The 27,754-nt window shown below is 39.7% G+C and overlaps 1 protein-coding gene across 1 annotated transcript; it reads right to left on the reverse strand.

Annotated features, from left to right (window-relative positions):
- Positions 1–3,871: 3,871 nt before the first annotated feature.
- On the reverse strand, positions 3,872–26,044 carry FUNDC1 (FUN14 domain containing 1). Its single transcript, XM_036747481.1, has 5 exons — positions 25,825–26,044; positions 24,310–24,466; positions 15,651–15,726; positions 5,416–5,544; positions 3,872–4,506 (listed from the first exon to the last, which is right to left on the reverse strand). Exons 1-5 carry the CDS (start codon positions 25,850–25,852, stop codon positions 4,429–4,431), a joined length of 468 nt encoding a protein of 155 aa, XP_036603376.1. The 5' UTR covers positions 25,853–26,044; the 3' UTR covers positions 3,872–4,428.
- Positions 26,045–27,754: the final 1,710 nt, after the last annotated feature.

Consider the following 27,754-nt stretch of genomic DNA (forward strand, 5'->3'; position numbering starts at 1 on the left):
GTGACAGTGGCTGATCTCCCTGTTCTTTTCCCTCCTGCCATCTTTCTGGAAGCAGTATTTGAGGACCTGAAGCACTAAGTAATTGTTCTTTTCTGAATCAAGAGCAAACCAAAGCTTATGACTTGCTGGGTACACTTTAAAATTCCTTTGTGGTTTAAATATTTTATAAGTCAGTAACAGACAGTTTTGACCATGATGGAACAGACGAACTCAAAGGGCCAAATACCTAAAAGAAGTAAAAAGAAATGGATTCAAGAGAATTGTTTGCACCAAAGAGTTACTATTCTAATATAAGATTTTCTCTAACTTCTTTTCTGATTCACAGTTTTTGAAGAAGAAAATAGCCTTGATGTTTCAAATTCTTTGCAGGAAAAAATTTACAAGAGAATTTCATGGACTGCTAAAAAACTGAGTTGTGCATGATACCTGAGTCACTAGATCTGGCAACGTGAAATGATCTTCTTTCTCTAGGTTAGGTCCAAGTACATGCCAACATCACCATCGTACCCACAGCCTGTAGGGGATTTCTATTGATCAGTTGGAATAATCTCTGTCATACTTCCCAGCACTGCATTTTGTGGTGCTTATAGAAGCATTTTCCCAAAGACTACAGTGATCTTGTTGCCCATATAAGGCCCAACACCATTAATGGATATTGTCTTAGGACCACAAAATATTGCAGCTACATTTAAGGGGGAAAGATTCAAGCAAGCAAGCAGAATGCATTTTTGGAAGTAAATTAGCCTAATGGGACTATCTCATTTTCAGATGGTATCGATGGAGTTTTGTCCAATCACAGGCTTTCCATTTTCTTGCTGAATTTAAGTTAGCTCTCAAGAAACAAATGATGTTTCCTTGGACTTGACCAGTAGACACAGAAAGTATATTCAGCCTCTAAGGTTCTGAAATACTTGATATACATTATAAGTACTTTTAATGCAATGTGAAAAGAATATTGGCTCTAGAGTCTGAGAACCTAATTCAAATCTTCTTCTATGATTACTATGTGACCTTGAGAAAAATCACTCAACTTCTCCATGTCGTCTGTTTCCTCATCTGTAAAAAAGAAGGGGTTGGACTTAAGGTTCGTTCCAACTCTCAATCTATGATCTTAGAACAATCTCATAAAAAATTTTAGGTAAGATTTTTTTCTTGGTCTCTACCCAGTGCTTTTTTCCTCTTAAAAATCAAACTTGTTTTATGTGCAAATATTTTTTATATTACATATAAACACACACTGTCCCAACTATAAATATTTGAGTAAAAGGAATGCCCTGAGCAATGACAGACAAGTCCAACTATTAAAGATTTGAAGTTTTCAAAAAAGATAGGGACTATTGGCTAACTATGCCCAAAGTCTTTCCTTCATTTACTAAACAAGTCTTTTCTATCCTTAGCATTGACTCGTTCTCCACAAAGATCAAGGAGCCTTCCTCTTAAGTATCACTCAACCTAACAGTATATAGTTTACTAAATATTAACATATTGCTTCACCCTTTGTCTTCACTATCACAGTCTGTGACCCAAAACAGATGAAAACTAAACATATTAATTATGGATATTTCCTCCTAGTTAGATGTTTAATAATGTGTAGGCAAAAGCAAAGAAATTATAAACTTCTTGAAAAATTTTAAATTCACATATGTGGATTTCTCTGGCATTTGCCCATTTCACTCATCTGGCACCTGACCATGAGTGATCTGTCTCCCATTCTTGTATTATTATTTTTCAGATCTGTTTTGTCTTACCACTAAGCTTTGTTCAATCTGCCATACTGTCTACACGTAGTAGGAACCATTTATTGTACTTTCTTCGATCTGCCATATTGTCTACACATTATATGTTAGGTGTGCAATAAACAATTATTTAACAAAAAAAGATTTAGATGGCCTTTATGGATTTTGTCCTTTGTTCTAAAAACCCAAATCCGAGTTGTATCACAATACCAAATGAGAATTTTGTACTGATGTTTAAAGAGCTTAACACAATGATGGCAAAAGTTCCCCGTGCAACTCTGATCATATTTTGACATCTTGGATCCATGTCTAATTATCTGCAATTTTCTTATTCCAAAGAAACAAGTTGTTAAGGGAATAGCAACAGAAAAGAGCACCCGAAGAAAAGTGTTTATAAATGTAATCATTTCAGATGTACAGAGTTTATTTAGCCTCATACCTGAGGCTATCACTGATGTAAAGGAAAAAACTTGAGGAACAACATGAAGATAATGGTTATGTTTACAGCTATCAGATTATAACCAATTGTAGAAATCACGTTCCATTTTTTTATGCTACACAAAATGCCAAACGGTAACAACTAGAAAACACACCGTGCGAAGCACCTAAAAATTGAAAGGGAAATGATTCTGAAAATACTTGGTCTATGTCCTCCGAACACATACTATACTGCTTTAAATTCCCTCAATTTTAGACCCTACATAGACATAACAGTTCACACTTTTTTAGAACAGAGTAAGGTCACAAGGAATTTTCCTTTTCAATTAAGTATATGTACTATACTCATTCCCCCTGAGAAAACAGTGGCACGTCTCAAGGTTCAACTTCATGATACTAAAAGTCAGAAATTTTTGCAATTTTATTTGTTTTTATATTTCAAATTAGATCAACCAAGCTATTCAGCTCCATCTACAAACAACTTCACAATTATATAGACTATCAATGCTCTTCAAATAGCACTATCCTTACTAAAGTATAAAGGATTGCTCTTTCTTGCTTGTGAAATAGGGGACTAGAATAGTCTCATTCTTAGAAACTTGAGCATCTGGAGTCAGAGGACTTAGGTTCGAATCTTGCTTTTGTTGCCTACTACCTATGTGACCTTTTTTGTTGTTGTCAAGTTATTTACAGTCATGTCTGACTCTCAGTGACCCCATTTGGGGTTCTCTTGGCAAAGATACTGGAGTGGTTTGTCATTTCCTTCTCCGGTTCATTTGAAAGGTGAGGAAACTGAGGCGAAGAGGGTTAAGTGACTTGCCCAGGGTCACCCAGCTAGCGCATGTCTGAGGCTGGATTTGAACTCAGGTCTTCCTGACTCCAGGCAGAACACTCTACGCACTGTGACACCCAGCCGCCCTGTGTGACCTGAGGCAAGCCGTTTAATCTCCCTGAGCCTCAACTTCATGTGTAAAATGAACGATTTGAGATAGAAGACCTCTACGGTCCCTTGAATCTCTGATCTACGATCCTATTCAAGACTGAAAATAAATCACTGGCACGACAGAGCAATGGACTTGAAGTCGGAGGACCTGAACTTGACTATGGTGCTTTGCTACTGGCCGTCTGTGTAGCTCTGAGCAAGTCCAATCCCCTCTCTTGATTTTCAGTCTTCTCCTCTGTAACATATAAGCTGGGCCCTGGCCCGGGTGATGTCAAAGCCTCCTTCCACGTCCCAATTCCTGTGACCCTCTCCAAAACACAAATTTCCTTCTTCCTACAACATTAAAGCCAACAAATCATGAAAATGTATTCCGAAGATAAAGAACAGATACAGTAAAATGTGTTTTAAGGATATGACTTTTAAAATGCAATGGGGAAGAAAAGGCATTTAAGATACAATGAAAAAATGTGCCAGAATAGAACATCCAAGAATGTTAGCAGAGCGATTATTTAAGCACATAGGCAGCACAGGACAGTATATAGAGAAGTGTCAGCACTCCAGGCAAGTCCCTCAGACAACCGCCTTGGGGCACTGAGAACTTAGGACCATAAGTGGCAGAGCCACAGCCAACCTGTGTGAGTGGAGGTAGCTTCTTCACTGAGGAACTCCCTACACTATGAAATAATCCAATAAACTATGTTTGTAAGAAAATAAAATAATCTTTAAAAAATAGCACTAAACAGCAACAGAAGAATCTGTTTAATTTGTTTTTAATATCTCTAATAAGTATTTCTAATCCTTCCATAAAAGTACATTACAGTTCTACAGTTTATTGCAAACCGATTTCTTATCTGCTGATATTCAAACTATAATACATATTATTTATTGGCACTATTTGCTCTACAGCACAATGGAGAATGCTTTTTAGATAAAGAAAAAATAGCAATTCAGTGGGAAAATGTCAAACAAAAGGTCCTTTTACCAAGACAATTACATATCTATACCAACAGTTACATTAAAAACGCTAATCTCTGAACAGGCACAGGATTAAAAAGTCATGATGAAAGTTAGCCAGGTTTTGTCCAGAAATGTGATATATACTGCACAGTTTATTTATTTATTTATTTTAGCAAATCCTAGTTTGCCGAGCTTCAGAAGGCAAAAGTCTAAAAGTATAAGTTTCAGTGTTGTCCACCTAGTTAGTCTTCTTCCCCAGAAGAATCTGGTGACCGGCACTACTTTGTAAGAGAGCACACCGTCACCAGTGTTTCTGTTGTTAATTAATCCACCAAAACAGCAACATTCATGTCTTTAAGATGCAAGGCCTAGCAAGAAGCCTCCCACAAATCCGCTGGATACCACTATGTTCTGTTTGATAAATTCTGTTGACTAAAAAAGAAAAAATATTTTTATTAACTGCATGCTATTAAAACATAAATATTAGTTGACATTTTCTACCCTTATCCACTTTCAATGGAAAATGAGTTCTCACAGAACTTTGGATATACGAGAAATCAAATTTTAGAAAATGAGAGACATAGGTATTTACAAAAGTACAAAATCTTTATGTTTTCATTTCAGAAGCACAGGACCCTTAGCTTACTGAGAGGCACCATGGTAACTGTGGATAGTACCTTGAGTATTGTAAGACTGTCCTAAGAGGCCATTCATTAACCATCAACTCAAACAATTCTCTTCAAAGATCTGTGGTTTAATCAGCATGGGTATTCTCTTCACTGATACAGATAACAACCCTTCTAATAATTTAGAAAATGGTCTTCAAGATTTATTAGGCCCCTAAAATTCAGCACCAGGCCACAAACCTGGTGATGAAACGCTTCAAATTAGCTCTTTCAACCTGCTAAAGTCCTGCTCCAATATTAACTATTAAATAAATTCCCACACTGTACACACCTTCATTTTATTGGGAATAAAGAAGAAATATTATGGTGAAAAAGCTCTAGACAGGCAACCATTAAGTGCTCAAATGCACTTACGAATATTAGTAAAAATGAATTTAAGAATTTTTAAAAAATGATTTGAAGTCTTTTAGGCTCATTTTGTGTTGACTCCAACTAAGTAAGGTAAGATACTGAGCTCAGGACACAGTGATCAAATTTTTAGTACCACTGTCTAGAACAAATCCCTGTCACTCCCCTTACCAAAACATCTCCCTGATCACTAGTCCCCTACATTTTCTGTCTCCATCTAATAAAATGTAAGCTCCTTGAGGGCAAATCCTATTACTTTCTATATTTCACTTTAAAAAAACTCCCCTATATACAATATTTATCTTACCTCTTCAATGATGGTATTGATTTCAGGTGCAGCTTTATTTGCTCTTTTTTTAATCTGTCTTTTTGCTTTGTTGACATCTTTTTCAACTCTCTTCCAGTCAACTTGCACATAGCCACTATGACTGGCAATCTAGGAAAATTTGACAAAATGATAAAATGGTTTACAGTCAATCTGCTAAGCCATTCATTAAAGTTCCACTGTTGCTGAAATTATTACATTAGGTTATTAAATAGGGCTACTTGGGATGTTTATGTGTAGGGAGGCTTTACTATAATATAAACATTCTAAAGTTACTCCTCTAACACTTCCTTTGGGGAAGAGAGATGGACATTGTGAAAATACAGACACGTAAGTATCCAATTACTTATTCGAAGAAAAAAAAAAAAAGAGTTGATAAGATCTTTCCTCACTGCTATAAAAGCTAACTTAAGTCTGAAGGAAGAATGTAAAAATGTGGCAAAATTATGCTCCACCTAGTTTTTCACTGCATAAATCCTTTAAGTACATTTATAAGTAAATGCTTATCACACAGACAAAAAAGGAAGGTAACAGGGTACAACTGAACTATCATTATATTTGTGAATGAGAAAATACTTGTGTATCAGCAGGAACATTTTAGAATACTCAAATAACAAAATCAAAAATAAGAATCAGACAAGCAGTAATTAAGAACCTCTTCTTAGAATACATTCTATGTAAATCGATTCTTTGGGATTTTCAAATAATGAAAATATCTGAGGTCATACACAAAGGATGATCCTGAATCCTGCATTTTCTTCTATCGATGTCACCCTCTGAAGAACGCATTTATCTATAGTACTTTACATTTTTTCCTACTATGTCACTAAAAGCAATGTAAGAAATATATACTATGCCTATCAAGTAGAAGGGCAAATCTTTTTTTGGCAGAAACTTCTAGATAGCCAGCACTTAGTTGACGATAAGCTCAGTATTTAGGGACTTGTCCAATCTGTGAATTGAAAAGATTTGCTACTTAACTCAAGTCAGATTTTGCAAGATTTATATTTGCATCTGCATCTACTTACTGCTTTCTGATCACGCAGGGCCCACGAGGGGGCATATGTGCATGTATACGGCTATAATTTTTACTTTTTACTTATAGGGAATCATAATGTTTCCTATACCAGTTTTCTTCCTGCCAACTTCACTCAAGTGTAATTGTTAAAAATACCTTAAATTGCAAATTTAGCAGCTCACAAAATATTTACCATTTGCTAGAGATGTATAAGGAGCTATCATTATACCAATATGACATTTATGTATTAGAATTTACAAAATACTTTAAGATACAAATGGAACATGCTAACATTTAAGCCTCACAATAACTCCATCAGGTAGATACCACAGATATTATCTTCATTTTTTAAAAAACAAAACAAGAACCTAAAGCTTAGAGAGACTCAGTGATTTGCCCATGACCACATCACTTGCGTCTGAACAAGAATCTGAACCTAGGCTTTCCTCCTGAATTATCACATTTTCATTATCTCTCGTGTGTGTATATGTGTAAAATAGCAAAGTTATCCATTATATCGTTTCATATACACAAAAAGACACAGTCAACACATAACTATAAAGACTTGGGAAGAGAAATGAGAAGGATGCGAGAAAACCATGAAAAACAATACACCACTTTATAGTCACAAGTTTTATATATTTCATTTGTATGTACATATATTTTACATATAAAATATCTATGTAGCCTTTTATGCAGCTAGTTCTCCCATTTGATAGATACACCAATCCAGATATGGAAGATGATATTCACAAAGGCCTACATTACTGGGAACACGGTAGAGCTACTAACTAAAATATTTATTCTCATTCAGACATGATATCTTAACATAGTAGTCTAATAGCAAAGTGACTGTCATGGGATAAAATTTCACTAAACCTACCCTCAGGGGATGGGTCTGGCCAAATCCTAGGTATGTATGTCCTAACGGAGAGACATGATCTAGTTCTGGAGAGACATGATCTAGTTCCAAAATAGATAACAATATCCAGCTTGCCCTCAAATCAAACCCAATATAGAAAATACAAAGAAGGATGGGCCAATCAGTGGTTCTGGTCTGACCATGATCAAGTTGCACTGAGTATCATATCACGTATGAGCCTCGATTTGTGCTCGTAGCCACAATGTATCTAAAATCTTTCCAAATTAGATCAAGTATCAAGATGGAAAAAAAAAAAAACTGACCCAGCTTCTAGTGGGGTGGAGAAGCTGTGGATTTAGTCATAATAATTAGCAAACATCTACCACGTAATTTTTGACACGAATGGCTACGAGCTTTAGTGTCTAACAGCAACGTAGATCAGCAGATCTTATTCATTAACATAGTCTATGGCTCGAGCGATCTGAAAAATCTTTAGCTTTCAGATCCTTAACCATCCTGAAGCAGCTAGTGTCTCAATGCTCTGAACACTTCCACACCGGGAAGAATGAATGAAAAAGTATTTATTAAGTGCTTACTATGCACTAAGCACCAAGGTCTAATGAATTAACATATACGAATAAATTATCAAGGTCCAGAGATTTCAATGAGAAAGCACAGACCCACATCTACCTTAAGCTAAACAGGATTGAACAATATATAAACCATGTGTGCATATGCATTCAAAAAAGGTACGAAGGATACATGTGACCTCCCCTTCACTACTACATACTGGGCCACCATGCTGACTTGATCTGGAAAAGTGAAACTGTATATGCAAACTGCTGAATCGCAGGATACCAGCTGAGCTTAAGCAATCACCTGACACTAGAAGACCTGTCAAAATGAAGGGGCTAAAGGGTTTTATACTGAGATAGAAAAAGAGACCTGGATACTCCAATTTAGGGTAAGCAAACCTCTGAACACTGTAATTATGAAAAGGTTATGTTTCTCTGCTGCATTTAGCAACACTAGATGGACTAGACGATCTTTAAGGTTTCTTCCAGATCTAAACGTGTATTACACATATATCAGAATATACACAGACATAGATAAAAGCCAAAAAAGCAGGTGATCAAGGCAACCCTGGGTTGGGGTTTTACAAAGGATTCTCAGGACAGGACAAAGAGACAAGGAATTCAAAGGGGCTGAGAGTATGTGGCTAACTGGTCAGACATGGAAAAGTATCATTAAAACTTAAGTTGAAAAAAAAAAAAAAAAACTTAAGTTGAACAAGGCTAAGCCCAGGGGTCAGCATAATTCCTTGGTGTGGGTATGCACTGATCATTCTAGACATCTTTGCCTCTATCCTCTGGGGAAACGCACATGCTCATCAGCCTACAGCACTATATTTTAAAAGAGCTAATGACAGTTTTGAGGAGAAATCTTTGCTATTAGAATATAAGAATCTTAAGACAAGTCATACTCAAATTGTTTATCAAAGTAGATTTAATGAACATATGACAGCAGGCTTAAAAGAAATTTAACATTCTACTACTTCTTTTAGTTTCTCCAACTTTGGTTTTCACGCTCCATGTTTATAGTGAAACTATTTACTGCATGTAGATCTTTGTGTACTTTTTACCTTAGTGACACAGAAGGACAAAGACAGGGAGTGAGGAGCTGGAATAGCAAACATGGATGCAGAATGATGCACATTTCACGAATGGTACAGAATTTCACAGCTTAGATTGTTTAAAAAAAAAAAAAAACGGCCTTCCGGGGGCGGAGCCAAGATGGCAGCCGGAAAGCAGGGACTAGCGTGAGCTCCCCCACTGAGTCCCTCCAGAAATCTATAAAAAAAATGGCGCTGAACCAATTCTAGAACTGCAGAACCCACAAAACAGCAGAGGGAAGCAGGGCTCCAGCTCAGGACAGCCTGGATGGTCTCTGGGTGAGTTCTATCCCACACGGAGTGTGGAGCGAAGCAGAGCAGAGCCCAGCATGAGCGGCGCGGACCAACCAGACCAGGAGCTGAGTGGAGCATGCCCTAGCGCCCTGAATCAGTGAGTTGTGGCAGTTACCAGACTTCTCAACCCACAAACACCAAAGACAGCGGAAAAGGTTAGTGGGAAAAGCTGCGGGAGTGGAAGGAGTTTGAGGTTCAGCTACTGGCCCGGGGGCAGCGGAGGTGGGGCAGCTACAGCTGCAGTTGCTTCTGGCCCCAGGCCCACCTGGTGGGAGGAATTAAGTGGCGCATCAGAGCAGAAGTGCACAGCCTGCTGAAGATCTAAGTCCAGTCCAGGTTGGGGGTTCTTGGGGAAAGAGGAGTGCTGGTGTGGCAGAGCTGGCACCTCCCCCCCAAACGTGGAACATAGAACTCTCTAGTCTATAAGCAGTCATACCCCGCTGAAAAACTCAAGGTCAAGTTAGTTGGTTGGGAATATGGCCAGGCAGTGAAAACGCACCCAGATTCAGTCTCAGACTTTGGATTCTTTCTTTGGTGACAAAGAAGACCAAAACATACAGCCAGAAGTCAACAAAGTGCAAGAGCCTACAACAGAAGCCTCCAAGAAAAACATGAACTGGTCTCAGGCCATGGAAGAGCTCAAAAAGGATTTGGAAAAGCAAGTTAGAGAAATAGAGGAAAAATTGGGAAGAGAAATGAGAAGGATGCGAGAAAACCATGAAAAACAAGTCAATGACTTGCTAAAGGAGACCCAAAAAAAATACTGAAAAATACACTGAAGAAAACAACACCTTAAAAAATAGACTAACTCAAAAGGCAAAAGAGCTCCAAAAAGCCAACGAGGAGAAGAATGCCCTGAAAGGCAGAATTAGCCAAATGGAAAAGGAGGTCCAATGGACCACTGAAGAAAATACTACCTTAAAAATGAGATTGGAGCAAATGGAAGCTAGTGACTTGATGAGAAATCAAGATATGATAAAACAGAACCAGATGAATGAAAAAATGGAAGACAATGTGAAATATCTCATTGGAAAAACCACTGACCTGGAAAATAGATCCAGGAGAGATAATTTAAAAATTATTGGACTACCTGAAAGCCATGATCAAAAAAAGAGCCTAGATATCATCTTTCAAGAAACTATCAAGGAGAACTACCCTGATATTCTAGAGCCATAGAAATTGAAAGAATCCATCGATCACCTCCTCAAATAGATCTCAAAAAGAAATCTCCTAGGAATATTGTCGCCAAATTCCAGAGCTCCCAGATCAAGGAGAAAATACTGCAAGCAGCCAGAAAGAAACAATTTGAGTATTGTGGAAACCCAATCAGAATAACCCAAGATCTGGCAGCCTCTACATTAAGAGATCGAAGGGCTTGGAATACAATATTCCGGAGGTCAATGGAGCTAGGATTAAAACCTAGAATCACCTACCCAGCAAAACTGAGTATCATGCTCCAAGGCAAAATATGGACTTTCAATAAAATAGAGGACTTTCAAGCTTTCTCAGTGAAAAGACCAGAGCTGAATAGAAAATTTGACTTTCAAACACAAGAATCAAGAGAAGCATGAAAAGGTAATCAAGAAAAAGAACAAGAAAAAGAAATTGCAAGGGACTTACTAAAGTTGAACTGTTTTGTTTACATTCCTACATGGAAAGATGATGTGTAAGACTCATGAGACCTCAGTATTAGGGTAGCTGAAGGGAATATGCATATATATGTTTATGTGTGTGTGTATATATATATACATATATATACATACACATATATATATGTGAATGTGCATGTATGTATATATGTATGTGTGTGTGTATGTGTATATATATATATATGTGTGTGTGTGTGTGTGTGTGTGTGTGTGTGTGTGTATATATCTATATATAGAAAGAGAGAGAGAGAGAGAGAGAGGACACAGGGTGAGGTGAGTTGAAGATGAAGGGAAGATATCTAAAAGAAATAAAATCAAATTAAGGGATGACAGAGGAATATATTGAGAGAGGGAGCTAGGGAGAGATAGAATGGGGTTGATTATCTCGCATAAAGGTGGCAAGAGGAAGCAGTTCTGTGGGAGGAGGGGAGAGGGGGGAATGAGTGAATCTTGCTCTCATCAGATTTGACCTGAGGAGGGAATACCATACATACTCAATTGGGTATCTTACCCCACAGGAAAGAGGGAAGAAGATAAAAAAAAGAGGGGGATGATGGAGGGGAGGGCAGATGGGGGTGGAGGTAATCAAAAACAAACACTTTTGAAAGGGGACAGGGTCAAGGGAGAAAATTCAATAAAGGGGGATGGGTTGGGAAGGAGCAAAATATAGTGAGTCTTTCACAACATGAGTATTGTGGAAGGGTTATACATAATGATACACATGTGGCCTGTGTTGAATTGCTTGACTTCTTAGGGAGGGTGGGTGGGAAGGGAGGAAGGGGAAGAATTTGGAACTCAAAGTTTTAAAAACAGATGTTCAAAAACAACAAAAAAAAGTTTTTGCATGCAACTAGAAAATAAGATACACAGGCAATGGGGGTGTAGAAATTTATCTTGCCCTACAAGAAAGGAAGGGAAAAGGGGATGGGAGGGGAGTGGGGTGACAGAAGGGAGGGCTGACTTGGGGAACAGGGCAACCAGAATATACGCCATCTTGGAGTGGGGATGGGGGAGGGTAGAAATGGAGAGAAAATTTGTAATTCAAACTCTTATGAAAACCAATGCTGAAAACTAAATATGTTAAATAAATTAAATTAAAAAAAATAGATACACAAAAAAAATTATCTCTTTTAGCCTTTTTAGAATAAAATTTAGGTAATTTGATTTGGTAAATGATGGAATACCTGGCCTAATCTGATATATACTAATAAAATATCATTAGTACATTCAAAAAAAAACCAAAACTATTTGTATGGTGGGTGGAAAAAAGGGAGGAGCATCTCTCTGTTCTTTGTGGCTTTGTATAAGAAGTGCCAATCCTGTCCAGTGTTTTCAAAATGTAATACTTATGTGCTGGCAGGATATGAAAACCAATTACTGAAAACTACTGCAGATCTGAGTGAAATGGAGAAAGTGCCAAATAGTTAAATCACAACAGGCAATGAAATTTAAAAGATGACAAACAAATTCAAAAGTTTTCATGGAGCTGTTTTGTGATTATCTGAAAAGTACAAAGTGATGTGCATTACTGGCTGCCTCTTCACTCATTCTCCTCTGCTCACTGGTCTAAGGAGGCAGTTGGAATACTCCTCCCCTTCCAGGTTCTCTCTCTACCTCCATCACTCAGTGGCCTCTCTTCCTTTGAGGTTCATGCTATTCATCTCTACCACACAGGCAAAATCCTGGTAGCTGTTGTCTACAGACCTCCAGGTAACCCTTTTTTCTTCTTCAATGGGTTCCAGTAGATGGCTCAAGGTTTTTCTCTCCTTTCCAAGTCCTGCCCTCATACTAAAAGACTAACTTCAAAATACATAGTGATACTCCCTCAAACACCGTAAGCACTCAGTTCCTCAACCTACCCATTTCCCAAGGCCTACTACTCCACCTGATCTCAGCCACACTCAAAGGTTGTTATACCCTTGATCTTGCCATCGCCCACAAATGTACCACCTCCATGTTCAAGAATTCTGAAATCCCCTTATCCAACCATAATCTATTGTCTTTTCACCTCTCCTTCTGCCTTCTCTTACATAATACTACTCTTTCTCCCACTGTGCCCTCTAATCCCTTGACCCCTCAATTCTTTTCTAGGCCATCTCCCCTCCACTATCTAGTATCTCCTCCTCATCTTGACTCCTTGGTAAATCAATTCAACTCTACACTGTTTTCCTCTCCTGAATCCTTAGCCCCTTTGTCACATCACCAATTATTCCCAGCCAAACTTCAGCCTCGGATCACTCCCACCATTTGTCAGCTTCATTCCTATACACATGCTCCTGAACAAAGATAGAGAACATCACTCAACTGTTCTGACTTCAGACTTATGTTACACAATCTCAACTGGACCCTCCCCACTGCCAGCCGATATTACTCTATATCCCTCATCAACTCCCTACCGCACTCTTCACATCAGCTCTTCCAAACCCTTTCATTCCTCCTCAAACCTCCCATGGATCCCTCTCCCCCCATTCTCTCAGCTGAGAACCTTGTCCCATTTAACAGAAAAATCTGAGGCCATTTGCTGTAAACTTCCTCTTCTTCATAGCCTATCACTCAGGTGCCTTCTGCCTCTGTCTCCTCCTTCATCCCTGACTCACATGATGAAGTGACCTTAACTCCTTACCAAAGCCAACTTGCTCTGCTTGTACAGATGATCCCATTCCATCCCAACTCCTCCTGCTCTCGCTGTCATTCCTATTCTCTCACTTTTCAACCTTTCCCTCTCTACTGGCTCATTTCCTACTATCAAATATTCCCATGTCTCCCCATCCCGAAAAAACTCTCACTTGATTGTTCCAACCCTGCTAACTATAATCCTATTTCTCTTCAGTCTTTTGCAGCTCAATTCCTTGAAAAAGCCATCTATAATAGGTGTCTCCACTTTCTCCGCTCTCACTCTTTTCTTAATCCCTTACAATCTGGCCTCTGATCTTATCATTCCACCAAAACTGCTCTCTCAGAAGTTACTAATTATCTTAGTTGCCAAATTCAATGGCCTTTTCCTCAATCTTCATTCTCCTGTGTGACCTCTGTAGCCTCTTACACTGCTGGTCACTCCCTGCTCCTCCATACTCTCTTCTCTCTAGGTTTTCAGGACACCACTCTCTCCTGTTCTCTTCCAACCTGACCACTCCTTCTCCATCTCCTTTGCTGGATCCTCCTCCAGATCATTTGCTCTAACCATAGGTGTCCCTCAAAGTTCCGTCCTGGGGCTTCTTTTCTTCTCCCTCTATACTACTTCCCTTGGTAATTTCATCAGTGTCCATAGATTTAATCACCATTTTCAAAGCTGATGATTCTCAGATCTATCTTTCCTGACCCAATCTTTCTGCTGACCTTCGATCTCACATCTCCAACTGCCTACTGGACATCTCAAACTGGATTGTCCTATAAAAACTTCTTAATACTCAATGTGTCCAAAACTCAAATTTTTTCTCCTAAACCACTCCTTTTTCCTACTTTCCCTATTACTGTAGAAGTAATCATCACCCTCCCAATTCCTCAGACTCACAACCTAGAGTCATCCTGGATTCCTCACTATCTCTCACCCCAACATATCTAAATTTTTGCCAAAGCCGGTTGGTTTTATCTTTGTGACATCTCTCCAATAGTACCCTTCTCTCCTCTAACAATGCCACCACTCTAGTGCAAGCTCTGATCACCTCATGCCCTATTATTGGTCATTCTTTCTGCCTCATATCTCTCTCCACTCCAATCTATCTTCCACTAAAGTGATTTTCTTTAATTGCAGGTCTGATCATATCATCCCTCCTACTTAAATTCCAGTAGCTTCCTATTATCTCCAGGAGCAAATACAAAATTTGGATTTCAAAGCCCTTCATAATCTAGCTCCCTCTTTTCTTTTCAGTCTTCTTATACCGTACTCCCCAACACTTACTCTTCAATGCAGTGATCCTGGCCTTATGGCTGTTCCACAAACAGCATTCCATATCTCTCAGCTCCAGGCATTTCCTCTGGCTGTCCTCCATACCTGGAATGCTCTCCCTCCTCCACTCTACTAATCTCCTTGGCTTCCTTTAGGTCCCAACTAAAATCCTACCTCCTATAGGGAGTCAATTCTATTGTCTTCCCTCTTTTAATTATTCCTATTTATCCTATATATACCTTGCTTAAAAAGGCTAAGGTCTCCCACTGCATCCAGGGCCACTGCCACTTGACTTATGTCTTGCCACTGGACCATGATGACTCTGGAGGAGAGGGTGAGGCTGATGACTTTGCACAGCTCTGCCTCACTTAAATCCAGTTCACCTGCAAGTCAAGAAATCACCCTCCTAATGTCATTGATCCTCTTCTGAGATCAAAGGATGAACAACAGCCTTCACTCTGAGATGATCTCCAGCTTCTCTTCTGTATACCCTGTTCGCACATAGTGGTGTATATGTTATCTCCTCCATTATACCATGATATCCTTAAAACAAGGAATTTTTTTTTTGCCTTTCTTTGTATCCCCATCACTGAGCACAGTGCTTGGGACATAGCTGATACTTGATCTTCATCGAATGGTTTGTATGCATATATGAAACAGATATGGCCATCAGTGTACTGACGGATATCTTCTGAAAAGTGTACATCTTTATAATTGTTTTGAAAAGAAAATGAAGAAACCTTATTTTTCATTCCACTAACTACTTAAATTTACTCACCTGATGGACTTAAGGAATGGCTACATAAAACTAACAACAAAATTTTGTAATCACCTACCTGCAGGAGAAGAAAGCCACCGCCCACTGCAGTTGCTGCAAGTTTTCCAACTTTCTGGAATAAAAATCCTGCACACCTTAAATTAAAAAAAAAAAAAAGTAGAGAGAAGGGAAAGATTAATGAAATTCTAAAACAGTTCTCTAGCTTTCCTGGGAAAAAATGTTAATTTTATTTGACTTCAGAAAGATAGCTTTCCATTCTGTATTACTGGGTCTCTAAACGGATTTTCCCTAAGTACAGGATAAAAATCCTAACTCCTTATCCTGGGAAACAAGATACTGTACATGCCAACCCATCCTATCCATTATCCAATCTTAGATCTCTATTCTGCAAATGGCAGACAGACTGGCCTCTTCTCATTGTTTATGGGACACATCACTCTCACACCTAACTTTGCTCATGCTATTCTGACCCCTTCCTTAGGTTGCTTTCTATCTTTCTTATCTTGCCATCTAAAGATCCTTAAAAAAGGTCCAGGTAAGTCAAGCTCCACTTCCTCCAAGAAAATCTCCAAATTTCCTTAAGCCCACAGAGATATGTCTTTTCTGAAATACTACTGAACTTAATTTCTGTAGTGCATCATAGCACTTACACAAGATAAGGCAGCATGATTAACACCTTTATATACAAGTGCTATGTATCAAAACCTTCTATTATAAAATCTTTCCATTATTTTTCTAAAGTATATATATTCTTGTCCCTCACTGACCTCTAATCTCTCCAACCCTTAAATGCCTTCCCCTGCTCCTACTTCACCTTCAGCCGTCTCAGTCTCAATCCTTTAACTACCCAATTTAACTCTACACTCTTGGATCCCTTGCTTCATCATCATGATTTGTTTGGATTAATCCCACCATCTTCTTTCTCCAATCCTATTCGGCAGATCTGGAGAAAATGATGCAATCATGCTGACTGGGTCAAATTTCTCCAAAGCCAACCAGGCTCTCATTACAGCATGGACCAATCCTTTTACTCCATCCTATTCTTTATCCCACTCTCCACAGAAGATATTGTAAATCTTCTCTTCGCTACTAAAAACTTCTATTATCAACCTTCCTGCAATACCTTGACATTACCTTCCCATTCTCTCTTCTTTCATTCACATCTGCCATGGAGAAGCGAACCTTATTCATGTCAGTAATAGCCCTTCTTTTGCATCTACATAAGACTGCCTCTACTATCACCTCTTCCCTCTAATGTTCAATCTTTCCCTATTTACTGTTTCCTTCCCTGCTATCTATAAACTCACCCAAATCTCACTCACTCTTAGAATCCCTCACTAGACCATACCTACCCCCCTGTAAGCTATTGTCTTATATCCCTTTCTCAACTAAACTTGAAAAAAAGTGTACACGCATTGCCTTCTCCTCTCAATGTCTTCTAAACCTTCTACAACTGGTTAATGATTTCATCATTCAATTGAAACTGTCCATTCCAAATGATCTCCTAATTGACAGGCCTTTCCCAAACCACACATCCTCCTTGACCTCTCTGTACCATTTGACACTAAGATATATTCTTTCATCTCTACATTCTCTCTTGGTCCTCTTTCTACTTGTCTGAATACTTCAGTTTCCTTTGGTGGATTATCATCCACAACATACCCCCTACCTGTGGGTATACATCTGTCCTAGGCTCTCTTTTCTTTTCTCTCTATAATCTATCTAATAATGATGACACATCTATTCACATGAGTTTGTCACCTCTACACTAATGTCTCCCAGATTAATATTTCTAATTCAAGTCTCACATGACCCACTGCCTACTGGACAACTCAATATGTCCAAAACTCACCTCCTCTTTTCCAAGCCCAACTTTCATCTAAACATTGTATTCTACTGAGGTCACCTTCATCCTTCCAGTTTTCGACCTTGGTGTTACCCTCAACTCCTCATTTAATCAGTTGCCAAACTTTGTCATTATAACTTCTACAATATTTCTTGCATCCATTCAGAGAACCACCACCACTGCTTAGGCCACCTTTCATCTGGACTACTATAATGGCTTACTAAGAGGTATTCCTGCTTCGGGTCTCTTTCCTCTGCAAACTATCCTGTACAACCATTAAACTGGTTTTCCTAAAGCACAAATCTGACCATGTCATTTCTCTATTCAATACACTCCAGCAGATCCTTATCATCTTCAGGATTGAATATAAACTCCTTTCTGGTACCTGAAAACTGTCACGACACAACTTTTCAGTATTATTGCATAGTCCTGGCCCTTCACACACGTTGCAGTCCAGCCTCATACTCAGCATTCTACCTCTCACCTCTGTGCTTTTTGTACCTTCCCATTATCCCCACCCTGCCCTCCACTGCCTGACAGATTTTCAGCTTACTTTTGTGTGTCATCATCCCCCATTAGATTGTAAGCTCTTTGAAAGCTGGAACTATCTTTCTTTTTCCTATTTGTATCCCTATTACTATACATATTTACTGTAAAGAAAACAAATTAAGTGAATAAATATTTACTAAGTCAGCCAGTAAATATTCATTCATTCATTTATTGATTTTGCACCAACTATACTTACTTGCTCATCTCCATCACTCAGAATCCCTGATTTTCTTCAGCTCAAGCACCACCTTCTACAGATGGCCATCTCCATTCCCCAGCTACAAGGATCCCCTTGCATCTATTTTGTATATGCCTTCATACAAAGCCATGTTGTTTCCCTCCATCCTCCTATTAGACTACAAGCTCCTTGAGGGAAGGAGCTATCTTCTCTTTTGTCTTTGAATCCCCTGGAGCCTAGCACATGGCTCATGTATTCAGCACTCAATAAATGCTTGTTGATTGCTTGTCTCCCCAATAAGACAGTAAGTTTCTTAATATCAGAAACTCTATCTTGTATTTCTTTAGTATCCTCAGTAGCATCCAATATATAGTTCTAGACACACAAGAGATGTTCAATAAGAATTTTTAATGAAAAAAATTCATACCTCAGTTATTTATAGCAAGGTATCAATTTTTTAGACAGTAGTCTAACAGAAGAAAAAGTGAACAAAGTATTTGGTATTTCTATCAGTTTAGTTCCACATTTAGAACACAGCTTTGTCACCTTTCCAACTAAATGCTAATCTCATGTGCTAGTAATGTTCTGATACACTAAAAAAATTGATTTAATGTACACTGAAACTATAAACATGAAGGCAAATCAGCTTTATGATTTGAAAGGTTTTATATAACAAGTACTTTAATGTTCTAAATTGCATCAAAATGATTATAAAAATAAATGTGGTATGGTGAGAAAAGTATGTGATTTAGAGTCAAGGGTGGATGGTTTCAAATCACATTTGCTGTGGGACTATAGATCTGAGTCATTTATCTCATGTGGTATTCCAGAAAATTTTTTCATTTTGGGGGCCTAATCGTTCTTAGGACAAGGTTTCTTCTACTCTGGACACAGCCCACTTCTCTTTTCTGAGACTGTCTACACGTGCTATATTCCATGCTAGGAACTTTGCCTTCCCATGAAACCTCCCCAATTAGCTGTCTTTAACAGCAGAGAAGAATGAGACTCCATTCCTCCCTATAAAACACTTGGTCCTTTTCAGGATCTCTTAGGCCATCATGCTGCATGGAATAACCAGGAGTCCAACCCATCCAAACCAGGAACTACAGCGACAAGAGCTTGGTGTAATGAATCCTTAAGGGACAGCCTCTTGTATCATGCACTCTCTCCTTTTATACATGCCCTGAAGATTACCTTGTTTCCAAAGGCACTGACATCTCTAGCTAAAACTTCCATCTTTCCACATTCTACCTGCCAACCCAGTTGGGGGAATAGATACAATATCACTTCATTTATTGCCCTTCTACCCCTCCTTACTTCTCAGCTTTTCCTTAAACACCCCAAATAAAAACCTATTGGACTAGCCTAATTCTTCTATAAAGTCCCCTTAAGTCTCAAACAGACTGGGATGAATTCTCTGAATCATCATCATAGAATCTGAGAGTTAGAAGAGACCTTGGTAGTCATTAGTCCAATCCATAAAGGAAATTAATTTCCCCTCTAATATACCTGACAAGTGGCATCTATCTGAAGACTTTCATAAAGGATGAACCCTCCACTTCTTAAGGCAGCCCATCTTAATTTTGGATAGCTCTAATTTTTCCAGACCTCAAGCCTCAATTTGTCTTTTGTAACTTACGTTTATAACTCGTGGCTCTGCCCTCTGGGGCCAAACAGAACAAATCAAGTCCCTCATCCAAATGACAGCTATTCAAATATCTGAAGACAGCTATCACATCCCACCCTTCCCTCCCCACAAAAAACTGTTTTTTCTCCTATGGGTTAACCATGCCCAGCTCCTTCAAATGATCCCTTATATTACATGAATTCAAGACCCTTTACCAAGCTAATGTCCTTCTCTGATACTTTGCAGATAATCAGTGTTCTTAAACCATTGTGTCAACAACCGAACACAAACTGAGGTCTGATGAGGTCAGAATACAGAGGCACTATCACCATCCTATTTAATGCAGCTGAAGATTGCATTAGCTTTTTTGATCGCCACATCATGTTGCTCACTCATATGGAACTTGAAATCTACCCAAAAACCCCAAATCTTTCTTTCAGAACTGCTATCTAACCAGGCCTCCCTCGTTTTATATTTATAAAATGGTTTTTGTAAGCAAGTTTAAGACTTTACACTTATCCCTAGTGAACTTCATCTTTTAGATTCAGCCAGATACTAGTCTGTCAATATTCTGTCACCTAGTGTATTAACCAGCCCAGTGTCACACGCAAATGTGAGAAGCATACCATCTATGCCTTTATCCAAGTCATTGAAAAAATGTCAACCAGCAGAGTTAAGCAAAGATGCTTAGAGTACTCCACTGGAGATGTCCTGCTACAGAGGCACCAAATCATTAATAAATAACTACATTTAGCCAGTTTCCTCACTTGTAGAATGGGGAAAATACTAGTACCACCTCTCTCATAGGGCTTTTGTGAAGAAAATAAAATGTCGTCATTTTTACATACCAAGGGAACCTACATTTTAGTTTAAATATTTTAGGTAAAAAAGAATTAGTTAAATGTTTATGCTGGTTGAACTTATTTTCTCTTTCTTTTCCTTTAAGCAAAAATGCCCTTTTTCATTACTTTCTAGACATTGTTGTTAACCTTTTGTTCCTGGCTTACCATAATGGAGCTGGTTTTAAATCCTTTTTTTGTAAACAGTATTTTATTTTTTCTAATTACATTGTGAAGATATGCTTTCAACATTCATTTTTAAGAGATTTTGTGAACTTGTTATTTTCTAAGAAAATTAATTTGGTTTGTATAAGAATGACCTTCACTAACCTTTCAAAAATCCTCTGCTGTGCCTTAAGCAACTACAAAAGTATAGTTGTGACAACTGGATTTAACTATAAGCTAGTTTAAATCTTTATACCTAAGAATAAGAAAAAAAAGATGCATTATAAACTTAAGATCTAACTGACAACTGGTTAGATGTGTGCTTATTATGTATTTCTTCATACACACTACAGCAAAGTGGCTTAGTGGACTCAAAGTCGACAAGATCTGGGTTTACAACCAGACTCAGATATTTCCAGATCCTGAGTGACTCTAAACAAGTCTCTGTCTGCCTCAATATCCTCATCTCTGAAATGGGAATAACACCTCCCTCAAATAAGATCATATGCGTACAGTACTTGGCAAAACTTAAGACATCATAAAAACGTTTGCTGCTAACATTATTCTCAAATACAATTCTCTATAATTAGTATAACATCATGCCATCAATTTTTAAATTCTTTAACAAAAAAAAAAAACCCCTATACTTCTTTAAAACACCAGTATATGGTCTATTTAAAAAAAAAAACAATAAAACAATCATTCCTCTCACTATGAAACTCTATTTTTTCCTGATACTAATAGAGTTAACTAACGGAACCCCTTGGAGTTTGGCTCTAGAAGAGACAGCTCAACCAAGTTTTTTTTCCCTGTCCATGTGTTTAAATGCCCTAGGGCTATTTCTAAAAGTGCAGAAATAACAATCTTGCTATGAAGTTCACGTGGGCACAAAACCTGCAGCTTATTCCCCAACGATTTTCAAGTTAATTTCTTTTACTGTCATCTCCCAACACGAACGCTTCTGATTTTTTCTTACCCATTCCTACCCACCTACACACTGACTCAGATTCACGTTAACAAAACCATACCAAAATAAAGGAGGATCACACAGAGCCAACAGAAGCATGGCAAACTACACTAAAAACCTAGGCTGAGGCCCTAAGTGAAAAGGTCTCCTACCCAACAGGATGGGGATAGTTGAAAACAGGCTCTTTCTTCTTCCTACCACAAGCCCATGGAATGAACCGTGTTCTTACTCAACGCTCCACTCCCGCATGTAGTCTGCTGTAATCCAATAACAGAATTTGGCACATGAAAAAAGGGATGACAAGGTCCTCCTCTACCAAATGATCCAAGCGTTTGGGTGAGGGTGTCTAGATTTCTTTATGGGTCCATCAAAGTTTGAAATGATGGTAAAGCAAAGCTGCAAACCTTGAACAGAAAGATCTATTCTTGATAAAAGACATGACAGATAAACACAACAGTGGCCAATGTGAATACAAAATTCAAGATGGGTAGCACAGAAGGAAAAACGCCAAGATCATGTGGCGAAGGCTCCTAATTTATACATTTATATTTAAAGCCACTTTATGACTTTACAGTATAACTGTCTAAATCAGCTACGTGTATAATTAAGTGACATACATGGCATTCATCATTTGTTAATAGGTATTCCTATATATTTTAAGATCTCATTGTCAAAAAAGACCCAATCTAATCCAATGAGCACTGGGCCCGGAGTCAGGAAGACCTGAGTTCAAATCAGGCCTCAGACACTTACTAGCTGTGTTACCCTGGGCCAAGCAACTTAACCCTGTTTGCTGTAAAATGAGCTGGAGAAGGAAAGGGCAACCCATTCAATATCTCTGCCAAGAAAACCCCAAATGGGGGTTTTCTAGAGATAAAAAGACAAATTTGTGGGGGAGAAAGAAGTCCCTACCCCAAGGAGCTTAAATTAAAAAAATCTGACCTCAGATATTTAATAGCTAGGTAAGTCATTTAATGTCTGCCTTAGTCTTCTCATTTGTAATATGGGTTTATTATTATCTCTGCTTTTCTCCCCTCTCAGTCTGCCCCCAATTCCTAAAGATTGACATATGCATAATACTGAGCTCAGTGTTGGGAAGGGCATGGTCACAGAACAGAGTTTACATTCTACTGAAGGATTTAACACATAAACAGATAAGCAGATACATAGTAAGAGGAGAGAACACCAAAAGCTAAGAGGAACAAGGAAAACTTTGACAGAAACTAAGGATTATAAGAGACAGGGTGGGGAATGGCCCGTCAAAAGTATAGACAGAGGCCCTCTTCAGGGAACAAGTAGATGCGATTGGCTTTAATGTAGTGTGTGAAAGGAAGTAATGTGAAAATGCCTGGAAAGGAGAGCCGGAGCCATAGTGGGAAGAGCTTTAAATGCCAGGTGGAAGCATTTGTTTTTTATCTAAGAGGCAAGAGGAGAGAAGGTTCTTGAGCAGGACAGTTTCATGGTCAGGCATGGAACTTAGGAAATGATTTTGGGATCTGTGTGGAAGACAGATTAGAGAGGGAACAGCATGGGAGCCAGGTGAGAGAGGATAAAGCCCTGAAGTGGAGTTATGGCCATGTAAAGAGATCAACAAATATGAGAGATGTGGAAGCAGAACTGGATATGAAGGGTCATGGAGGTTACAAACAAGGCGATTAGCGGGAAGGTTTTGAATAAGTCAAAATGGAGAAATCTGGAGGACAGATGAGTTTGGAGGGAATAACATCATTTCGGACCTAAGTCCCAAATGCCTATGGGCTATCTCCCAACGGAGATCCAAAAGGTAGTTGGTAATGAGGGCCTGAAGCTCAAGAGAAAAAGGTTGGATCTAGATCTGGGCATCATCAGTGTAGAGATGAAAGAGAAAAAAAGAGGGCCCAGTAGAGTCACCACAGGAATATCCAGTTAGGCAGCCAGACATCGATCACTTAACAAAGGAGACTAAGAAAGAATGGTTAGGCAAGTAGAAAAGAATTAGCAAAGAGCAGAGTCACAAAAACCCTGGGACAGAGGGGTTATGAAGGAGATGGTCAGCACTGTCGAATGCTGTAGAAAGTCAAGGAGGAGGAGGAATGAGAATAGGCCATCACATTTAACAATTAAAAGACCATGGGAATAAAAATAAAAGCCCAAACTAAACTACTGTAAATCAAAAGACTTATAACATTGGTTGTAGATTAAAATATTACAATTATGAGTATAGCTAATGTGTCTGTTTATTCCCATTTGCATATACCTTACTTTATTGAAGAGGCAGCGCTTTGTTAATTAACTATTTTTTGGTCCTGACTTGTGATTTCATCTGTGAGCAATCTCCTAAAAATCAACATCAGAAACTATTCTGCAGTTAAAGCCCCAAACCATTTGCCTGGAGGCATTGAGAGGTTAAGAGTGTTATCCCTCCTCACACAGCCATTATGTTTTAGAAATAGGTCTTAAAATCCAAGTCTTTAAGGGTACTCGGCCAAGCTATCTCTTAGTAAAGTATAAACAAGTCCTGATGAGTCAATGATATCCTACGAGATTAAAAAATGTTATATTCTCACCATCCAGTAACTCCACCCATCACAATCTGAGTAGCTACAGAATATTTCTCTACAATAGGTCCGGAACTGTGGCCAAATACGCGGTTCCACCAGTGGTGTCTTCTTGCATACTCTGTTAAATCCAGTACTTCATAAGAGTCATCATCACTGTCGTGTTCTTTCAGAGAGAAAAAGGAAAGCACAGGCATTAAATTCAGTCAAAAGCCAGGAAATGTTCCTTATGTAGTTTTTTCCTAAAATTGTCACTATTTCTAGTAGAATAGTCTCTCTGAGAAGTCTTAAATTTGGGGTTTTTTAGATCTAAATCCAGATGCCAGAGATACATCTCTCTCTCTATGTCTCTATAAGATCTACATCTGTGTGTGTGTGTAAAACTTTGAGTTGCTACTGTCAAAGGGACAGCTGTATTTCATTTCCCTCTCACAAAGACTTACTGAAATACCAGGTGAAACCTGGGGGAGTTAGATGTCAGAAGAGATCCTCATCCTCATTCAGCGTGTCTGTGGAAGCTGTGCCCATACAAGCTGGCATGTTGGTTGAGGGCAGGCCTTACAGTAAAAGGGTGACACAGGAGAAATGGTAAAGGGAAAGCAGATTCCCCTTTTTTGGCAAAATGAAGTTTTCTTTTTCAAACAATTAAAGGAGTCCAGATTGCCCAGATCCAGAGAAACAGAAGATAAATGCTGGTGTGAGGGGCTGAAATCCGTACGAACAAGTCCCCAGGGATATCAGGGACAGTAGAGAAGAGGCGCTTGCTTTGCTGGAGGGGAGGGAGAAGGGGTTGGTAACACTGCGGTTAAAACTGCATTAAGACTTCTGGGACACCCAGTACAGAGGCGGAGAGGCCTATGTGTCTGAAGGAGGGAATACTGGGCTGCGACCTAGGGGAGGGAAGGGGGTACAAGTAAGAGGGGGAGGGGCCGGAGGGAAAGACAGACGGGGTGTGGGAGAGGGGAGCACCCCAAAAGCAATAAAGGAGACAGAATATACAGGTTGGGGGTTTGACGGGGGATGCCGGGGCTACGTCTGCGGGGAAAGATGGCAGGGGGGATGGAAGGAGGATTTGCACCAATACGGAAGAGGGTAAATAAAGGCTGGGGGCAGGGGCCGGAGGGAGGCTCTGGGGAGAGAGGGGGGGATTCCAGGGCAGATAGAGGGGATGCTTAGGTAGTTTGGGTTTTTTTTGTGGGAGAGCAGGAAGGTTGTAAAACTGAGTGTCTGGGGCAGGGGCAGGGGGTCCGTAGACTCGGGGTCCAGGCAGAACGCAATGGGGGGAGGGGGAGTGGTGTGTGGTGGGGAGGGGAGGTAGAGGGATGTGGGTAGTGGGGAAGGGGTCGTGAAGGGAGGTAGCTGGGCATGTTGGGCCATGGGGGGGCCGGGGGGAGGGGAAGGAGGTGACAAGCCCCGTCCTGGGTCCGAAGAAAGGGATAGGAGGGGGAGGGGGTGAGTATGGAAGGGGCATAACCGCAGTTTTTGTTTCGATGGCCGTCTTGGGGGCCCCTCGGGGCCGCTCACCTGTGGGACGGGGGTTCCTGGTCGCCATGATCCAGCCAGCGGCCTGTTGTCAAAAAGACCCCCACCCCCCGCCCCTAAGAGACCCCCTCTGAAAGCCTCTAGCCCCGCAACTCTAGGGGCCGCTCTACCCTGGGAAGGAGAGAAGTCCGAACTCTATGGTTGTCTTCCTCCTTATCCAGCCCTTTTCTCTTCTCCCTGACCCCTGCCCCGCCCCCCCCCCCCCCCCCCCCCCCGCATAAGACTTCCTGCGCAAGCGTAAACTGTGGGGGCCTGAGAGAGCCTAGCTAGGTGCCGCATCCGTCTTCGGCCACGGAGGCTTGTGGGAATTGTAGTCTTGGTGACCCAAGCATAAGAGGATGCAGGGCTGACGCTTCCCCAGCTGTGCCTGTATACCCTCCCCCCTTCCTGGGATCGTTCTGTTGGCTCCGGAGCCACTTCTGAAAGGAAGTGGCCAGATGTTCGGGACATTACATTACGCTGGGGATACAAAAAGAGGCAAAATACTGCCCCTGCCCTCAAGGAGTTCAGAATCTGAGGAGGCAATACGCCAATGTATGCAAAGCAAGGATGAATTAGAGATAGTTAACCTAATAATCTATCCACCCCCACCCCCTTCCATTTTACTTTCTCACACTAGTCAAAATGGGGAAAGTGCCTCAAGAAAACAATTTAAAAAAAAAACATATAAAGCACATTATGGGTAGGTATGAGGCTTTAAAAACTATGCTAAAGTATCACTTGGAGGCAGGTTAATTCTATCACCTTTTCTTCTTTGTTCCTCTCCCGACCACCCCAATCTCTTCAGATATTGACTATTTCCCTACAAAAGGAGCCCGGTGAAACCACAACCAAATCCCTTAATTTGATCATTAGAAACATCTTAGTATTCCCTCCACCTTCATAGACTTCAATCCTCTCACCGCCACCACCCCTCCCCCCACCATTCTCAAAGCTTCCCGATCCTTATAGGACATTTATTTATGCCTTCTCTAAAAACCTACATAGATCTTCCTAACAAAACAGATATCACTTCTAGTTCTTTTGATTTAAAAGACAGAACACGGGAAAAGTGTAAGTGGAGTGGGAGTGGTAATAAAGCAGGTAGAAAGAAACTGACAGATTAATCAGTGAAATTAACTGCAGCAGAGAACCTTGAAAAGATGGGAAGAATGAGGATTAACTCAGCTGCCCCACGGGATTATGTATATTAAAAGGGGGGAATGGGAGTGGGATTTGTTTCCCCCTCGTTTCTCACTCACTATTTCTATTAATGTAGTCACAGAAAATAAGGGAATAATATCAAGCTGTTAAACTAACTGTAAAAAAAATGAGGCCCCACCTGGAGATCCCTTTATGAGGTGCAAACAAGTTCCTTGTCTGAATTTGAAAGGAAACCTGTCCATTGGCTGAGAAATAATTGGCCACACCCCTAGAGGCCTTTAAAACAGCCAGGCCTGGAATTTCTAGAGCACTATGGGGGACATAGTTTTAGCAGTTTATTCCTGCATTCAGTAGAGGGTTAGCAGACACAATTTTAAGAGTTGATTCTTGGATTCAAGAGAGATCTAGTGGACAACCTTTTAGAGTTGACCCCTGGATTCAAGGATAGCCCAATAAAGACCTAGGATTCCACACTAAAAGAAAGGATATTCAGGGCCTGTAATATTTGGAGACATACAGTTATCTTGGCCATACATGTACTTCGCTATTATTGTGTTCCTCCTAAGTTTGTGCCCACAGTACCTGCAAAATACCATGTTTAAGGAAAAGTAAGTCCAAGGTTTACACAAGGCATATCATAGCTAGCTATTATGTCATTTGGTGAAGCTATTTCTTTGAGCCAGTTGATTGTTTATGGGAAGCAAACTAGGGGGTGGGGAATGAGCCATATTGTTCTTAAGAGTGTTCTTAAGAGCACCCTATGTCCTCA

Source organism: Trichosurus vulpecula, chromosome 2 (assembly GCF_011100635.1).
Source record: "Trichosurus vulpecula isolate mTriVul1 chromosome 2, mTriVul1.pri, whole genome shotgun sequence".
NCBI classification, from domain to species: domain Eukaryota; kingdom Metazoa; phylum Chordata; class Mammalia; order Diprotodontia; family Phalangeridae; genus Trichosurus; species Trichosurus vulpecula.

Bases quoted from the DNA above. Each gene is read 5' to 3' on its own strand.
- FUNDC1 (XM_036747481.1), bottom strand. From the start codon at position 25,852: ATGGCGACCAGGAACCCCCGTCCCACAG. The intron at 15,727-24,309 runs GTGAGAATATAA...TTTTAATTTAAG, and splicing joins ATGGGTGGAGTTACTGGATG to GTGTGCAGGATTTTTATTCC. The intron at 4,507-5,415 runs GTAAGATAAATA...TTTCTTTTTTAG, and splicing joins TCAATACCATCATTGAAGAG to TCAACAGAATTTATCAAACA.